Genomic DNA, 14,699 nt, shown 5'->3' with positions numbered 1-14,699 from the left:
ACCTCCAGCAGTTTATGTTTTATTTTAAGATTTCATGTTCTAGACTTTAGTTGAATTTTATTTTCTGTCATTTGCTAAAGTTGTTTGAGTTTCATAAAATTAGGCTAGTGGCAGAGTATTGCGCTCTGATACCATAGCTGTCACACCCCACTTTCAATAGACCCAACTTACCATCAGGAATACCGATGGTATGAGTAAGACACGTAAGTAGGGGTAACTTGCTCAGTGAGGGGTGGGGTTAAGTACATCCAAGCAAGACAATCACAGTAATAATTTATAATGCATGATAACAGAAATTAAACATAAAGTCTAGGATGCTCGTGATGCAATTCATTTATTTTGTTATCCAGCTAACAATACAAACTAAGTTTGGTAAAAGCTACTACGGTACATTAGGTTGTGTCCCTCGTCTCGGAACCGCCATCGACTACGCCCCTGATAATCCCCTCCTGATTGTCATGGCACCGGTACCATTCATCGGTCATGCCTGATAAGTTCTCGCCTTTGGCAACAATCACATCGTACCGCAGGTGAACTAACTTTAATGCACATAATTAATGCATGAATGCAACAAGCATACGGCAATCATGGCATCGATACCACCTTAGCCACGCCGGATTCCATCTCATATATACAACAAACACATGACGATCACGATACTAATACCACCTCGGCCATATAGGATCCTGCCATACATATCCACACCATTTCATATTGATTAAATAAAAATATAACATGTGATAGCATACCATCATCATCATGCAAACAATATAATTAAACTTATAAAAATCCATGCATGTGAGCAATTCTAAATAAATAAACATTCTCAAAAATAAAAGCAACCATCCCTCACCTGATTTATGTTCGTGTGTTCTTGGGTTCAAGTACGGCCACTGATCGATCAACTCAACTTTAACCTCAGGGCTTGTGAATGTCACTATCCCAGACATAGAGTTGTTTCTAGTGGTGGTGACAGAGAGCTCCTGAGGCTCTATAGTTCACCAGAAGCAGGCCCAGTGTTTTCAGTGGCTTATTTTCGGTGGCAGTACAGAACTGCCCGTGTGATTTGGGGCTTTCCGGCTTGGGCCCAATCACTGGGATTTGTCATTATAAGCTAATAAAATCTCGATTCCATCAACCCATTTGGGAGATACATAGATCGAATGATCAAAATCCTAGTTGGTCATTTGGCCAATCTTGTTACTGGAGCTCACGGACTGTTTGAGCTCACAATGGACCGGGCTGAAATACAATTGAGAGAGTGGTAGAAGAGATTGTACTTACCTCCGGCAGAGTTTCCGGCAACTAGGCGATAGCCAGCACCAACCGTTTGGTTAAACCCTAACTGGTCCGATCGGGTTAATCCAATTTTCAGAGCACGAGGACCTATCTACTTAGGTCCGTAAATTTCTCATATCATGAGGAAGGTGTGGAGGATGATTTGGGATCATCCGGGACTGTCTATAATGCGAGTGGCGGGGTAGGCCCAGGCTGTTTCCAGAGGCTTATTTTGGTTGGTCAAGACAACAGATTGTCGTGACTGCTTGTTGTCCTAAAACCCGACTGTACTTCCAATCTCCGGTCCGAGTCCCATCACAACAGTTCAAATTAGACCGGCTCAGGGCACAGGTGTAACATAAGGATACATGACAGAAATGAAGCAAATTCCTTGCTATGTTCTTTAGATGTGTCATAGGTTAAACAGGCTTAGACTCTACTTTGATTTCTATTCTTTCCTGTCTGTAACAAGTTTCAGATCCATTAGCCACCTCCATTTTTGGTCTTTTAGGTGAACCTTCACCCAAAACAAGGCTGAAGTTGCACTCTGAGTTGATGTCTTACATGATGCCTACGCAGTCTTTTCAAAGGAGGTTCAGACTCATTTGCAATGGCTTCTTTTCTATGACTTTCTTCTGCTTCCTGATGAGAGTGACACTTTACCACTAAAGTGAAAGAACTCAAACATGTTTGAGGACTATTGAAGATCCATAGCCAAAATTCTAACAAGTGGTGTCAGAGCATAACAAAATAAGAAGGTCAATTTGGGCTATTTCATTTTAAACAGAGTCCTTATCATTTTGGATTTTAGGTTAAAGGGTCAATGTTGACTGTTTGAACCAATAGAAGGATTGAATTATGTACTCTGAACTATTTTTACAAGGTTCGACTAGTGGGAAGATAAAATTCAATATTCTAGATTGTTTTAATGCAAGACAAATGGAAACAGAATCAAAGTTTGTTTTAGAACTCTTGGGACCCATATTTTTGTTTCAAAATTGTTCTGGGATCTAGTTTTTGTTTTACAATTGTTTTAGAATTGTTGTATTGTTCAATAACAGCTTAAAAAATGTATTTCTGCTTGCACACATTTCTGCATTGATTTATCATTCCCATGATATTGAGAAGTTATTTATGACTAAAATATGTAAAAAATTAATGGCATTTTGTGCTTACAAGTCATGTTTAGAACACCCTAAATGTGAATTTACAAGAGGACTAGTGCATTATTAGCTTAAAGACTCTTGTATGATTTTTGTTGTCCTATTGACATATTTAAATAAATATATTCCTAAACATAAAGAAATATATGATAGAATTGAGTGGAACTCACTAAAATGGTACATTCAATTCGATTGCATCTTTCCTAACAGTAAATGTGACATTTTCCCAAAGGTGATGTCATCAAGGTTTGTAGGTGAATATTCACATGTTAGGAAGAGATATTGACTTAGGAGTTCTTTTGAACCGATTCGATCCACTCTCAAGTTTAGGGATATGTTGATTGTAATGGGTACCGAGGAGGACCCCGAGGACATCTAAGAGAGTTCGGTGGTGATAAGGGAGGAGCTCCACCAGAATACCAATCGGAATTTAGGGTAAAGAATTTGTTGGAAGAGGAAGAAGAAGGAGAAGAGAGAGAAGGGTAGTATGACTGTTTAGGATTTTCCCTATTGGGGTGTTGAGTAATATGGCCACAGTACGGGGGGCGTCGAAGTAATTAACCCTATTATATAATGTTTTTCAACCTTAAACAGCCCTCAGGGTCAAAAATCTTAGCCCAAACACTATTCAAGCTCAAGGCCGGCTAGGGCTAATTCCGGCTTTTAGGGCCAAACTTACACCCCTACTAGCCGGATTGTGTCTCATATGGGCCATGGCAGTCCTGGGCCTAGTGATGACTTTCTCTGAAGTCCACTTCACCTGATGTCCTTAGCCTCTTCTCACTTGAGTTCACTTGGGAGTGCTAGGACTTTTTACTTAGGCGGGGTTTTGGGCCATACTCAGTTGCTTAGGGCCCTTCTCAACCTCTTACATAACAAAAAACATAGAAATTCATTACCAAAATTCATGCATTTGATGTGAGCAATGTATACACAAAATTATGACACATTGTCGCATAATATTTGTCTATAAATACTCATTGCCTTAAAGTGGCCATTTGATATCATTATTCTACTTTCCTATCTCAGGCAACAAACATGTTTGTTGTTATGATAAAGAGAAAATAATCATGATGATAGAACTTCAAGTATCAAAACTAAGACATTGGAGGAAACCAATTATATGAACTCATTCGGTAACTGTACATTTACCTTAGGCCCATAAAATTAATTTTTTTTATTATAATTGAAAAATAAGATAAAATTTTGAAAAACTCATGCTTTTTGATAGTGGAATTTGTTTATTTGTACATCCAACCTAATCATTTTTCTTCTTTCATCTTGATGTCTGTCTATTTTTTCTTTAATGAAAATCAGTGAGTGCAAAGAGAGATGATCTCAGAGTGAAATCTATGTGTCTGCTACCAAAGAGGACAAGGGCAATGTTCAGGTAGAATTTTTCCAAAAAGGGACAATGCCACAAGAGAAATGAGACATGAGAGCATCAGGGTCCCTTGTGTTTTCTTAAAGTTGTTCCAGATTGTGCAAATCATCTTTTTTTTTTCTTCTCTTAATCTCTTGTTACCCAAAAAATCTTTTACTCTTCTATCAGTATTAAGGGTGAAACAGGGTCAGGTTGGGCTGGGTTTCTTAAAACCCAAGCCCAACCCTGCATCCTCTTAATTGGGCACGAGCTCAGCCCAACCCTGCCAAGGCCTGGAAAAATTCAACCTAACCTGCCCTCAAAGTGGGCCAGGCCGGGTTGGGTCGGGTTCTTACATCTATCCATTTTTTTTTTTTTTTAACATACATCTAATGCCGAGACATCATTCCAACGGATTTTTTAAAATCAAAAGTGGGTGATGAGTTTATACTTTATAACATGTTATGTATTGGGTTTTCTAAAGTAAATATGCGAGCGGTGTGTGCATGGAACATTATAATATATTATATTATAACCTATGTTACAATGTATATATATTATAATAATATGTACAATTAACGATATATATATATATATATACTACACATATTATATACTCAGGGACTCAGGGTTAAAAGTCAGGGCTGGGTTGGGCTGGGTTGGGCCGGGCCTAGATCTCAACCCGGGCCCTACCTGACCCTGACCGAGGGTTGGGTTTTTTCAACCCTAACCTGCCCTCAGGGTCAAAAAACTTAGCCCAAGCCTTGTTCGAGCTCAGGGCGGGTTCGGGTTGTCATCTAGTTCATTTTATGGGAGCATAAAATTAACCTAGAATTATCAAACACAATTTCATCTATAGTTTTGAGGATAAACGAAAATATTCTACAATAAAGAATATACTAGTTCAGTCTATTCCGGATTTTTGATATCACAGAGGTTTTTTTTTTTTTTTTTTTTTTTTTTTTTATTATTATTAAAAGCATAGCTTACCTAAAGAATTATGAGGCAAATCTTGTATAACTACTTTTTAATTTTCAGCTACAGAAAACAACATTTAATTTGTCAAATTTATAACCTTCATTAGATAATTAAATTTCGTATCATGTACGTCTCTTTTAAATTCAACTTAGATTATGATTCATGCATGGGTGTTCCAATTTCAATTTATATGTCACATGTAAGGCTCTCTTTGGTATGATTTCCATTTGTATTTATTAACTATTTTTGAGAAATTATTTGTGACAATAAATTATGGACCACAAATAGTATTCGTTTGGTTATTATTTATAAAATAGATTATATAATGAGAAAATAGGTTTTAGTTTTCACATTCAACTTGGAACTTCGAGCGAAAGAGATGATAGATATGGGGTTTTTTATTAGAAAAATATAAAACATACTGAAGTTACCTATTTACCATTGATTTTGAATAGTTTAGCATACATGCTTATTTAAAGTAGCAAAAATCAACATAAATGATTTGTTGCCACAAATCACAAATAGCTTGAGATGATTTGTGATTTATTCTAATTTATTATAAATAGAAATAAATGCTATAAATTATACCAATCACTTGTAAAAATAGAAATAAGTCAAATAAATACAAATAGAAATCAAAACAAAGAGATCTAAGGGTGTCAATTGCTAAATTGATTTCCGTTTATTTTTAGGCTAATCAGAAATAAAGTCGTGAAGGAAGTTTTACATTTCAGTTGATTTCAATTTGAACCCGGTTTGATCTAGTTTCTTATTGGTTTTTTATTATTGATTTGTAATCGGGCTACTATTGGGTTGGGGCTTCGGCCGGTCTGGTTTAGGGTTTACATGTATACCGTAAGAAATCAACTCAGAAATCCTTATTTATTGGCTTTTCAGTTTCCTTTGAGGTTACTATTAGTACAGACTGTTTTCTTATCGGGTTCGGTGACTCATGTCCACTCTTGTTTTTTTCCCGATCAGTCCAATTTTGTTTTGATTTTTACTGGTTTCATAAAACCCTAATCCAAAACCGAAAAAATAAAGGTTGAGATGATACCAAAATCTATGGACAAGTACACCGTTAACTCTCTTGTTCATATCTCAGATTTCAGCTTATTATGAGCTTTTAATAAAACATGTTTCAAAAAGCTCCTATCAAAGGGGAAAGATTTCCATAACACCAATATGCAAATCACTTTGCACAGCCTCTCACATTTCATTATTCATCCAGAATAGTAAACTGTCTAAATAGTTTCCCACCCCAAAAAAAAAAAAATTGGAAGATTTGAAAGGGAACTCCTCATAAGTTCCACATCAAAAAATGGGCATCGGAGAACCCTCTCCCTATAATTAAAGATGTCATTAAAACTTTCAAAATCTTTGTAATTTTCCACAATTTTAGGTGCAATTTTAATTCTAATATTTTCTCTACCAAGGATGACCTCTTTGTGCAACCCAAGTATCTTTCATGTGATTGGTGGCTATTCAATCAAAAAAAAAAAAAAAAAAATTGGTGGCTGGGCCTAATTTTGTGGTCAACTAAACTGCTAGGTCATCGATACACCTGCTTCAATTCAAACGGCACATTGACTATCACAATATTTTTACCCAAAATATATATGTACCATAAAACATGAATGGAAAAGTGTTTTCTGTGGGAGAGTGCGGCCCATTCACCCGGACACATGAGGGGCAAAATGACCAGCCCACCCACATTAAAGGGAAAATGATGTTTTTGGGGATGCTTCCTCGTGCACTCCCATTGGCTCTCACGCACGCGTAGAAACCCCAATCCCCACAAAAAACACTTCCAACATGAATATATTACCATTATCAATGTAGAATATTTATTTATTATTAATTATTTTTTATGATCAAGGAAAATGGAAATTCATTGAATAAGGAAGCTAATTACATCATCTACAGAGTTAGTAGCTAAAGAGTCGGTTTTCCTATGCATAACTAGGCAAGCTAATTGCTTAAGCAAAAGCACTACATCGCTGGAAAGCCTGAGACAAAAATTAGTCAATGTTGAATACTTAAGCTGCATTTTGTATACATTGCAGGTCAATTTTGCATTCTGATATGGTGAAGAGTTTTTATGATCTCAGAATACAAAATAGACCTAGAATGCATTCCAAGAATACATATCAAATGCAACCCTAAACTTAAGGCTTAGATTCTTAAAAGAGGAAAGAAGAATATAGGATTAAAAGCTTTTTACCATCTCAGAAATGGACCAAAAACACATTCTAAGAATGCATACCAATGCAGCCCTAAACTAAAGGTTTGGGTTTTTACAAGGCAAGAAGAATATAGGACAAAATCGAGATATAAGCTTATAACCTCACCTGGTCATTTTTCGTTCATGGAACTGAAATTTGAAGGCTTTACTAATTCAGTAACTATAGAAGAGAGAAAATAACAGAAAAAGTTCACATAACAGTGCCTGTACGAATCCTAATGCATCTTTCATTGCCATAAAAAGTAACAAATATCCATACAAGAAAGTTTAAAGAAACAACTGTATCTTATATACAGTTTACAAGGATGTAATGAAAACCATCTATTCTAAAAAAAATTACACACAATAAAGAATAAGACCCCCACCCCAAACCCAATCCACTTATATATGCCCATCAGGTCTTCCTGTTAAAATTCCGGTTCTCGAGTAGGCATCATAGTGGGACTATTGGTTCATATTGGGATTGCTCGCTCTTGAAATGTCAGTAATGATTGATACCAGGAGGGCTTCCTTTTGAAATTTTGATCATCATCATCATCATCGCTCCAATCGTGATCAAAGGTGCTTCTGTATTCTCTCTGGCCACTAGATACAGATGTTTCCATCGAACACGATAGCAGTTACTTCTTGTTGGGATTACCAGCCTCTCTGGGAGGCAACTCCCTCTTCTTGCTGATATCTTGACCAGTGAAGGTTGCACTCGAGAGCTCACTACCCTTCCGTTTACTGTCTGCAGCCTTGTCATGATGATGATCTTGATTTTGATATTGGTAGGGCCGTTCATGGAGCTGGACTGCCTCTAACTTGTGCACTGATCTCTCCATACTTGCCTTTCAGCTTGGTGGAACTGGTCATTGTGATGTTCATGTTCTGCAACCACTAACTGAGACAGTGAAACAACTCGAACAATAAGCAACAAAAAAAGATTGATCTTTCAATAAAAACAATAAAAGCAAGAAGATCAGTATCTCTAAAGGTAATACAACTATAACTACTGTGTCTTGAGTTCATTTGTTGAATGTCCCTCCCTGGCTCCCTCATAAACTTCCAGATTACCCCCTTACTAAAACTTGTGTCCAATTAAATTTGACTTCATTACTTCTTTGAAAAGAACTCCACTGTTCACCATATTTAAAAAAGGGAAAAGTTGGGTATGCTGCTGGCATACCGTATGCTAGCACCCACTGTGTCTATCTCTCTCTTTTCTTTTTGAAATGACCCTTATATCCTTCTTGAATGATACTCCATCATGTGCCTCCATTAGTGCTGTTCATAGTTGTCACAGCGTCAAATCGATCCAAGGCGGTGGAGGGGACGTTAATCAATTTGACGATGAATCGCCTATTATGGCGTTGCCATGGTAGTCAAATTGCCCATGTGCCATTTTTATTTTTCCTATTTTCTTAAGTTATTTAGTATGCTACTTTTTTATGTCCCTTATTCTCTAAAGTTATTTAGCATGTTACAAGCCTACAATATATACCCTATAACATATAAAACCAACATTAAGCAACATCAAATCATCAAAAATCAACATAGTCCTATCAAAATCACCCTGCATTTTACAAAAAATCGACCGCCTAGTGAATCAGGTGTGACTTGGCGTCCATGGTGGTGCCATGGCAACGCCTATCAACTAATGGCGACCGCCATTTGTGTCACGTAAATCGTAGTACTGCCATGAACTTTTTTTTCCACCAAATCGCTGCCTTGGCGACGCCATAACAACTATGGTGCTGTTCGCTAGCTTACCGTACCCCGGCAGCATGCCTAATCCTCTCCCAAAAAAAAATTTCCTGTGGTTCTTTTTTTTTGGTTTCTTATTGATTGGGTGGGCCCATAGCGGCCCCTAATCAAGGTTATTGAACCCAGGATCACATCAGTAAACCATCTGAACAGTAGAATAAGGCAATTTTTTGTTCATAGCAAGAAAAGCGAAAGCATAAATCAAGTCCTTAAGATTAGCTGGTCATTTTGAATTTCGGATCAAAAGCCCAAAAAAGAATATCTCAGGTTGCAAGAACGTAAAAATTTATCTTTACTAGCCAATGTATGTCCTATGTCCTTAAAGTTAGGGTTATGGATAAGCATCAGAATAACGTGTTATTGTTACTGACCCAGAGAATAATATCATGAGATCAGCAGTTAAGATGCAGAATGTCAGACCAAGTCAAACACTTTGATAAAGCAAGAACCACAGAAATAGAAGTGAACACTAAACAATAAACAATTCAATCCAAAACAATAAAGGAAAACTGATGCAATAACTAGCCATTTTGATTGATGACCATAAGTTCTCCACAAGGGTTGAAACAGGGTAGATGTGAATTCACAATCATAATTTATTTGGTAAAGTCCAAATTAGAAAATCACTAATGGGAAAAAATGTTCTTTTCAGTGATGATAGTGCTACACTTCCAAAATTATTAAAGATAACAGAATCCCAAAGCCAAAGAAAAAAAAAACAATGAAAAGGACATACAGGTTTGGATCTCACCGAAGAAACATCAACACTGTTATTCACTTGATCATAGCGTTGTCTGCCAGAACATCTTCTGCAACAAGGAACAAGTGGGGAAAAAAATCAATAATGAGTTATATCTTTGTCGAATTTTCATTATTCCAACATCGAACAAAGCAGGCAATAAAAAACGTTGCATATTTTGTACATACCGCATTAAAGTGGAATGAAAAACATGACCCATTGATAAGGAGAAAGTACACATGAAGCATTTAATATTACCTTTCTCCATGTTGCTTTATCTTATGCTTCCTCCTCGGCTCAGAAATCTTGGCCTCAGACTCATCTTTTCTCATGACTCGAGATATTGGGTTTGAAGGGTTTGACATCCAAACTCTTTCTGATAGATTCCTGCAGAATCAGGAGTTCTCCTTCCAATAGGAATGCAGTCTTACTGATGACTTTTATCGAAACAGAGTACCATCTTTGCAGACAAATGTAAAAAATTGTCTAGCCAAAAACAATTGAGTACTGCAATTAAAAGTTAGTCACCCTAATTATGCAGTTCCATAAACAACAAGATGCGCTTCAACACATACCTTTGATGTGACAACAAATCCCAATGTCCAACAAAAGAGAATTGAGACATAGGTCCAACAGGAACGTTAAAGTAGGAAGCAGCATAACCCCAGTGGGAAGTAACACCAAAATAACAAGCCATATAACCATCCATTCCAAGTGGTATGTTCACCCCATGTGGATTATAAGCTGAAGAGCAAAGAGGCAACATACAGTCTCCAGATACAAGATCCGGAGGGATACTCCCCTGATTGTCCCCATCTACAACACATAAAACATTATAAGATAATATTAGGATACATGATATATTAGAAACACACACACACACACACACCATGGTTGAATCTGGTAAAACACATTGAACAGGGCAATAAACTAACCATTTACTGGCAAGCAGCTTTTCTTTTTCTCTTTTCCTGAAATCATGGGTAAAAAAGAAGCTAGTAAGTACATGATCTTTTCTTTTTCTCCTTTCCTCATAAATTCCTCTTACATACTATAGCTGTCATGGTGTCAAGGCAACCCAAGGTGTTGGAGAGGGCCTCGACAAAAGGTGACACCAACAAGCGACCAAGCCATGACAACTATGTTACATACTACCAAAAATTTCTTTCATGGCTCCAAAAGACTCCCAACACTCTAGAGCCCAACTGGCCAGGCCCTAAGTTACAAAATGTAATGCAACACACAAGAAGTTAGCAGGATGGATTGACTCACCTGGAACATTGGAAGCCAGCTCCTCCAGCGCGTCGTTCTTGTTCAGAGTCACTGGTGCACCAGTCCCATCCTCCAAAGAAGATTGTGGGGCATCGGTGATATCCTTTTCTTCATTTGTTATCTCCTTTATATATAAAGTTCGATCCTTGTTTGGTGATGAGATCTTATCTCCACTTGATGCAAAAGAAATAGTGGAAGATAAAAGTTTGGACTGCTCATGACAGGCAGAGTCTGTACCTGAATAAAGCAAGAAAGCTCATATTACCATTTTCTTTAAGACAATATAACCAAACGGATTGCACATCAATACAACATAAACCTTGGATTTTCATGCTACCAGAATTTTCCAAGATACTAGTGATGGTTTCCCTGAGGGTCACATTAGGCAAGAGATCATCTTCAAGCACATTTGTGGCCCCACAAAAGCACATTGAGTTTGAAATAATGTGGTTCCTGATACCTGTTTGAGATTCCATATCAAAGTTTGCAGCATTCAACTATATTAGCAAATGTCAATGGTAGAGAGGGTAACAATGAAAGAAGAATAAATAAATGAAAGAAACAAATAACAGCATCATCACAGATAATTAACTATTGGTATGATTAATAAGTGGGCATTAGTTTGCAATGACATTAGCCCAGATGTTATTCTTAAAAAATTTCCATTTTTTTTTATAACTTATTTTAGCTGTGGCTTTGGTTGGGGAGAAAGGAAGTGACCTAGGGAAGGAAGAGAAAAACAAAAGGAAATGAATTATCAATGTAAGAAAGAAAATGACCAATAGATGACAACAAAGCCCTTCGTGCACTTTCAATGGTCAGAACCAATTGGTGGGGAATTGAAACAAGTTGAGGCTTAAACTCATATTTTTTTTGTCAAAAATTTATTAATCTAATTTTCATCAAAGATGATAAAGGCACCATATAGAAGTCTATTGAAGGAGTCATTAAATACGGATATTAAAAAAAAAAAAAAAAAAAAAAGCCAAACCCCAGATCAGATAAAAGCCCCATACGCAAACATGTTTCCATGTCAAAAGAAAACAACCATCAAACATATTTGAAACTTATATTACTAAACGGCAATCAATTAATGTGATCAGAAAACTCGAGGTCCTTCATTTAGTAGGATAAAATAAATAAATCCAATTAATATAGAGAGCCTGTTGATAGCTTAAGAAATTAAGGTATTAATATACCACTTGTAGTCAGTCAATCATGAGCCTGTTGACAGTACAATAGAAAGAGAATCACAAAGCAGCTAATGACATATATCAAAACACTTACACCTGTCACAGAAACTCATAAAACAGCACTTGCGTGTGAGCATAGCAGCTTTCATTACTTCCTTGCACATAGGACAGTGGAGTTCTGGTGGAAAATTGGTGAAAGATTTGGTGGAAGGCAACCTTTCAAATTCCTTCTCAAAAGCCGCCCTGTTTTACAAGACTAGTCAATCTCCATGCCTATTGAGTAAAGTTATAAACAGCCAAGAAAACCTCAGGAACAAGATTCATCAGGTAATAACATATTAGCTTACTCATTCAAAACAGCAACCGGACGAACTGTGGATTTCACTCTTTTAAAGTCATAGTTGGGATCATCATTTGTAGGCAATGTTGTATAAAATGTCCTGCATGGTAAAGGGAAAATAATGAATAAACTTTATGGCACAAATAACCCATAAATTTCGATGGACGCGAAAAGGTGAACAATAAAAATATATCCACATACCAGAAATATTGCATCTATGACATACACAGCCCTGCAGAGGTGTCATCGCATCCAGCCCAGCCCGGCCTACAGTAAACAGGTCATAAAACTCAAACTTCATAGATTGGATAGCATGTACACAAAAAACTGACAGAACTGTAGACTATACAGAAATAGATGTGAGATGGGAGAGTTACCATAACCCAGGGCACCCATCATTCTTCTTCCTGTGCCCCTTCCATAATCTCTACCACAGCAGAGACCCTTTTGACTTGGCCTACAAATCCAATTTAGAATTTCAAATATTGGTCATCAGGAAAAATAGAAGACAGTTTACGATATGTTATGAGAAAGTTGATTATCATATGATCATCCGATGGAACAAATGAGTGGGGACTGGGGAGAACATCTAACCTCTGCCACTTCAATGCTGGAGTATTAACTAATGCCTTGATCCTCCTATCCTCATCAGTTTCACTTGGACAGGGAGCATCCACCACAGGGTTGCTGGACCAAACTGGCGATACTTTTGGATCGGCATAAACATCATCACCAAAATCATCCAAGTCCAGTTCCTCAGGCTGTAATGTCCAATCGCAATTATTATATAGCTCTAAACTCGAAGTCAAAACCATGCGGTGACCAACTACAGCGAGAAATGCTTACAAATTTCATAACGGATGACTGTGCCTCATCTAAGCAGCTATTGTTGGCCTGCAAAACCTCCACCTCATCCTATATAAACTTTTCACTGCAATGCGAAATACAAGAAACCATCACACTCTGTTAGGACAGATGACCAACCATATTTCTCGTAGAGGCAAAAGTAGACATAAACAAATACACACGGGGAGAGAGATAGATGTATCGAAGTAGTTGTTAAGGCCGACTGTGCCGCGTCAAAGCTACTATTGGCCTGTGTAGCCTCCACCTTATCCTCTATAAATTTTTTCCTGCAATGCGAAATACATAGAAACCATCTCACTCTGTTAGGACAGATGACCAACTATCTTTCTCCTAGAGGCAAAAGTAGAACTAAACAAATACACGCAGAGAGAGGAAGAGTCGAAGAGAGAGATGTGTCCAGGCTGTTGTTAAGGCTCGGTGACTGAATCGGTCCCTGCCGATTCTGATTCAAATCAGATTGGAATTGTCCAGAATCCGTCCTAAGAACCCTAGAATTGGCAATTTGATCAGAAAACCCACCGATTCAATGGAATTTTGGTATGAATATTAGCTGAGTTTCAAGGCAAATCAGCTGAATCCCTATCCGATTCATCGAATTTTGAAACCGTGACATAAATGAAGCCATTCTTGAACAATATAAAAGCAACCCTTACTTAAGAATTAGTTCACCAATACAAAAACATAAGACTGAAGAAGGAGGTCGTACTTGTCTTTTTCAACTACAATCGGCAATGTAAGGTTTCCAAGAACCCGACGAACTATAACAGAGGTATGTTTCGGTATCAACATGCTTTCATCAAGATACTCTGAGAAATAAAACAGAGTAAGTAACAGCTCTGTTTCAAGATGTGAACCACTAAATCGTAAAGTTGGGTAACAATTATTACAATTAATATTTTTGGTACTGTCATGATATTAGTTTGGCATATTAGACAACTATATGATCGAAGATAATAAGATGTCTTCAAGGAATTAAAAATTGCATGCTTACTTATAAAGAATCTAATTATTTGAAAGTGATCGGAGTCTGATTATATATGATGTCTCACTGTAAAAAGTCTATATCTAAACATGAATTTCTACTTAATAGTGAGGCAGTTTCTTTGAAGTTTAGGAAGCATTATTGACTATCTGTTTTTATTTTGAAAGCAGAGTTCATGACATGCTTTGATGCCACATTTATAGTAATATTGTCATTGTCTTAGGACTTCGGGTTGTTAACGCCATTTGGAGTCATTGAGAATATACTGAGACAATATTGTAGCTGTGAATTACTCCAATAATGATAAGCATTTTTGTAAAGCGAAACCTTTTGGAGTTTAATACAGTTTTATAAATATCATTTAGAAACAAGAGTGTATATTGTACTTATCATGACCAATATGATGATTATGACTAAGGCATAAGCGCGTCAAAGTTTTACGCGGATCTTATTGCAAACATGAGTCTGATTAAGAATTAATATATTTGATCATTTGTATTTATACATGACACTCATTTATAGTGATCACATTA

General features: G+C 36.9%; 1 protein-coding gene across 8 annotated transcripts; it reads right to left on the bottom strand.

The window, feature by feature from the left end:
* Positions 1–7,234: 7,234 nt before the first annotated feature.
* Positions 7,235–14,022, bottom strand: LOC122057482 (E3 ubiquitin ligase PQT3-like). Of its 8 annotated transcripts, none has more exons than XM_042619597.1 (15): positions 13,891–14,022; positions 13,346–13,450; positions 13,164–13,248; positions 12,912–13,078; positions 12,695–12,774; positions 12,519–12,584; positions 12,325–12,417; positions 12,072–12,220; positions 11,104–11,244; positions 10,785–11,021; positions 10,448–10,483; positions 10,088–10,328; positions 9,771–9,899; positions 9,510–9,582; positions 7,235–7,910 (listed from the first exon to the last, which is right to left on the bottom strand). In XM_042619597.1, the coding sequence occupies exons 6-15, from the start codon at positions 12,530–12,532 to the stop codon at positions 7,827–7,829; spliced, it is 1,197 nt and encodes a 398-aa protein (XP_042475531.1). In that variant the 5' UTR covers positions 12,533–12,584; positions 12,695–12,774; positions 12,912–13,078; positions 13,164–13,248; positions 13,346–13,450; positions 13,891–14,022; the 3' UTR covers positions 7,235–7,826. The 8 variants fall into 8 exon arrangements, 7 of the variants coding, with proteins under 7 accessions (XP_042475531.1, XP_042475528.1, XP_042475529.1 ...); XM_042619594.1 differs by having other exon boundaries at positions 13,545–14,020; XM_042619595.1 differs by having other exon boundaries at positions 13,704–14,020.
* Between the last annotated feature and the right edge of the window lie 677 nt (positions 14,023–14,699).

This window comes from Macadamia integrifolia, chromosome 12 (genome assembly GCF_013358625.1).
Source record: "Macadamia integrifolia cultivar HAES 741 chromosome 12, SCU_Mint_v3, whole genome shotgun sequence".
NCBI classification, from domain to species: Eukaryota; Viridiplantae; Streptophyta; class Magnoliopsida; order Proteales; family Proteaceae; genus Macadamia; species Macadamia integrifolia.
This window is presented reverse-complemented; position numbering and strand designations above follow the sequence as displayed.

Coding starts and splice junctions, on each gene's coding strand:
- LOC122057482 (XM_042619597.1), bottom strand. Junction 9,583..9,770: donor ATAAAGCAACATGGAGAAAG/GTAATATTAAAT, acceptor TCCTTGTTGCAG/AAGATGTTCTGGCAGACAAC. Junction 7,911..9,509: donor CTTCGGTGAGATCCAAACCT/GTATGTCCTTTT, acceptor TCACTGTCTCAG/TTAGTGGTTGCAGAACATGA.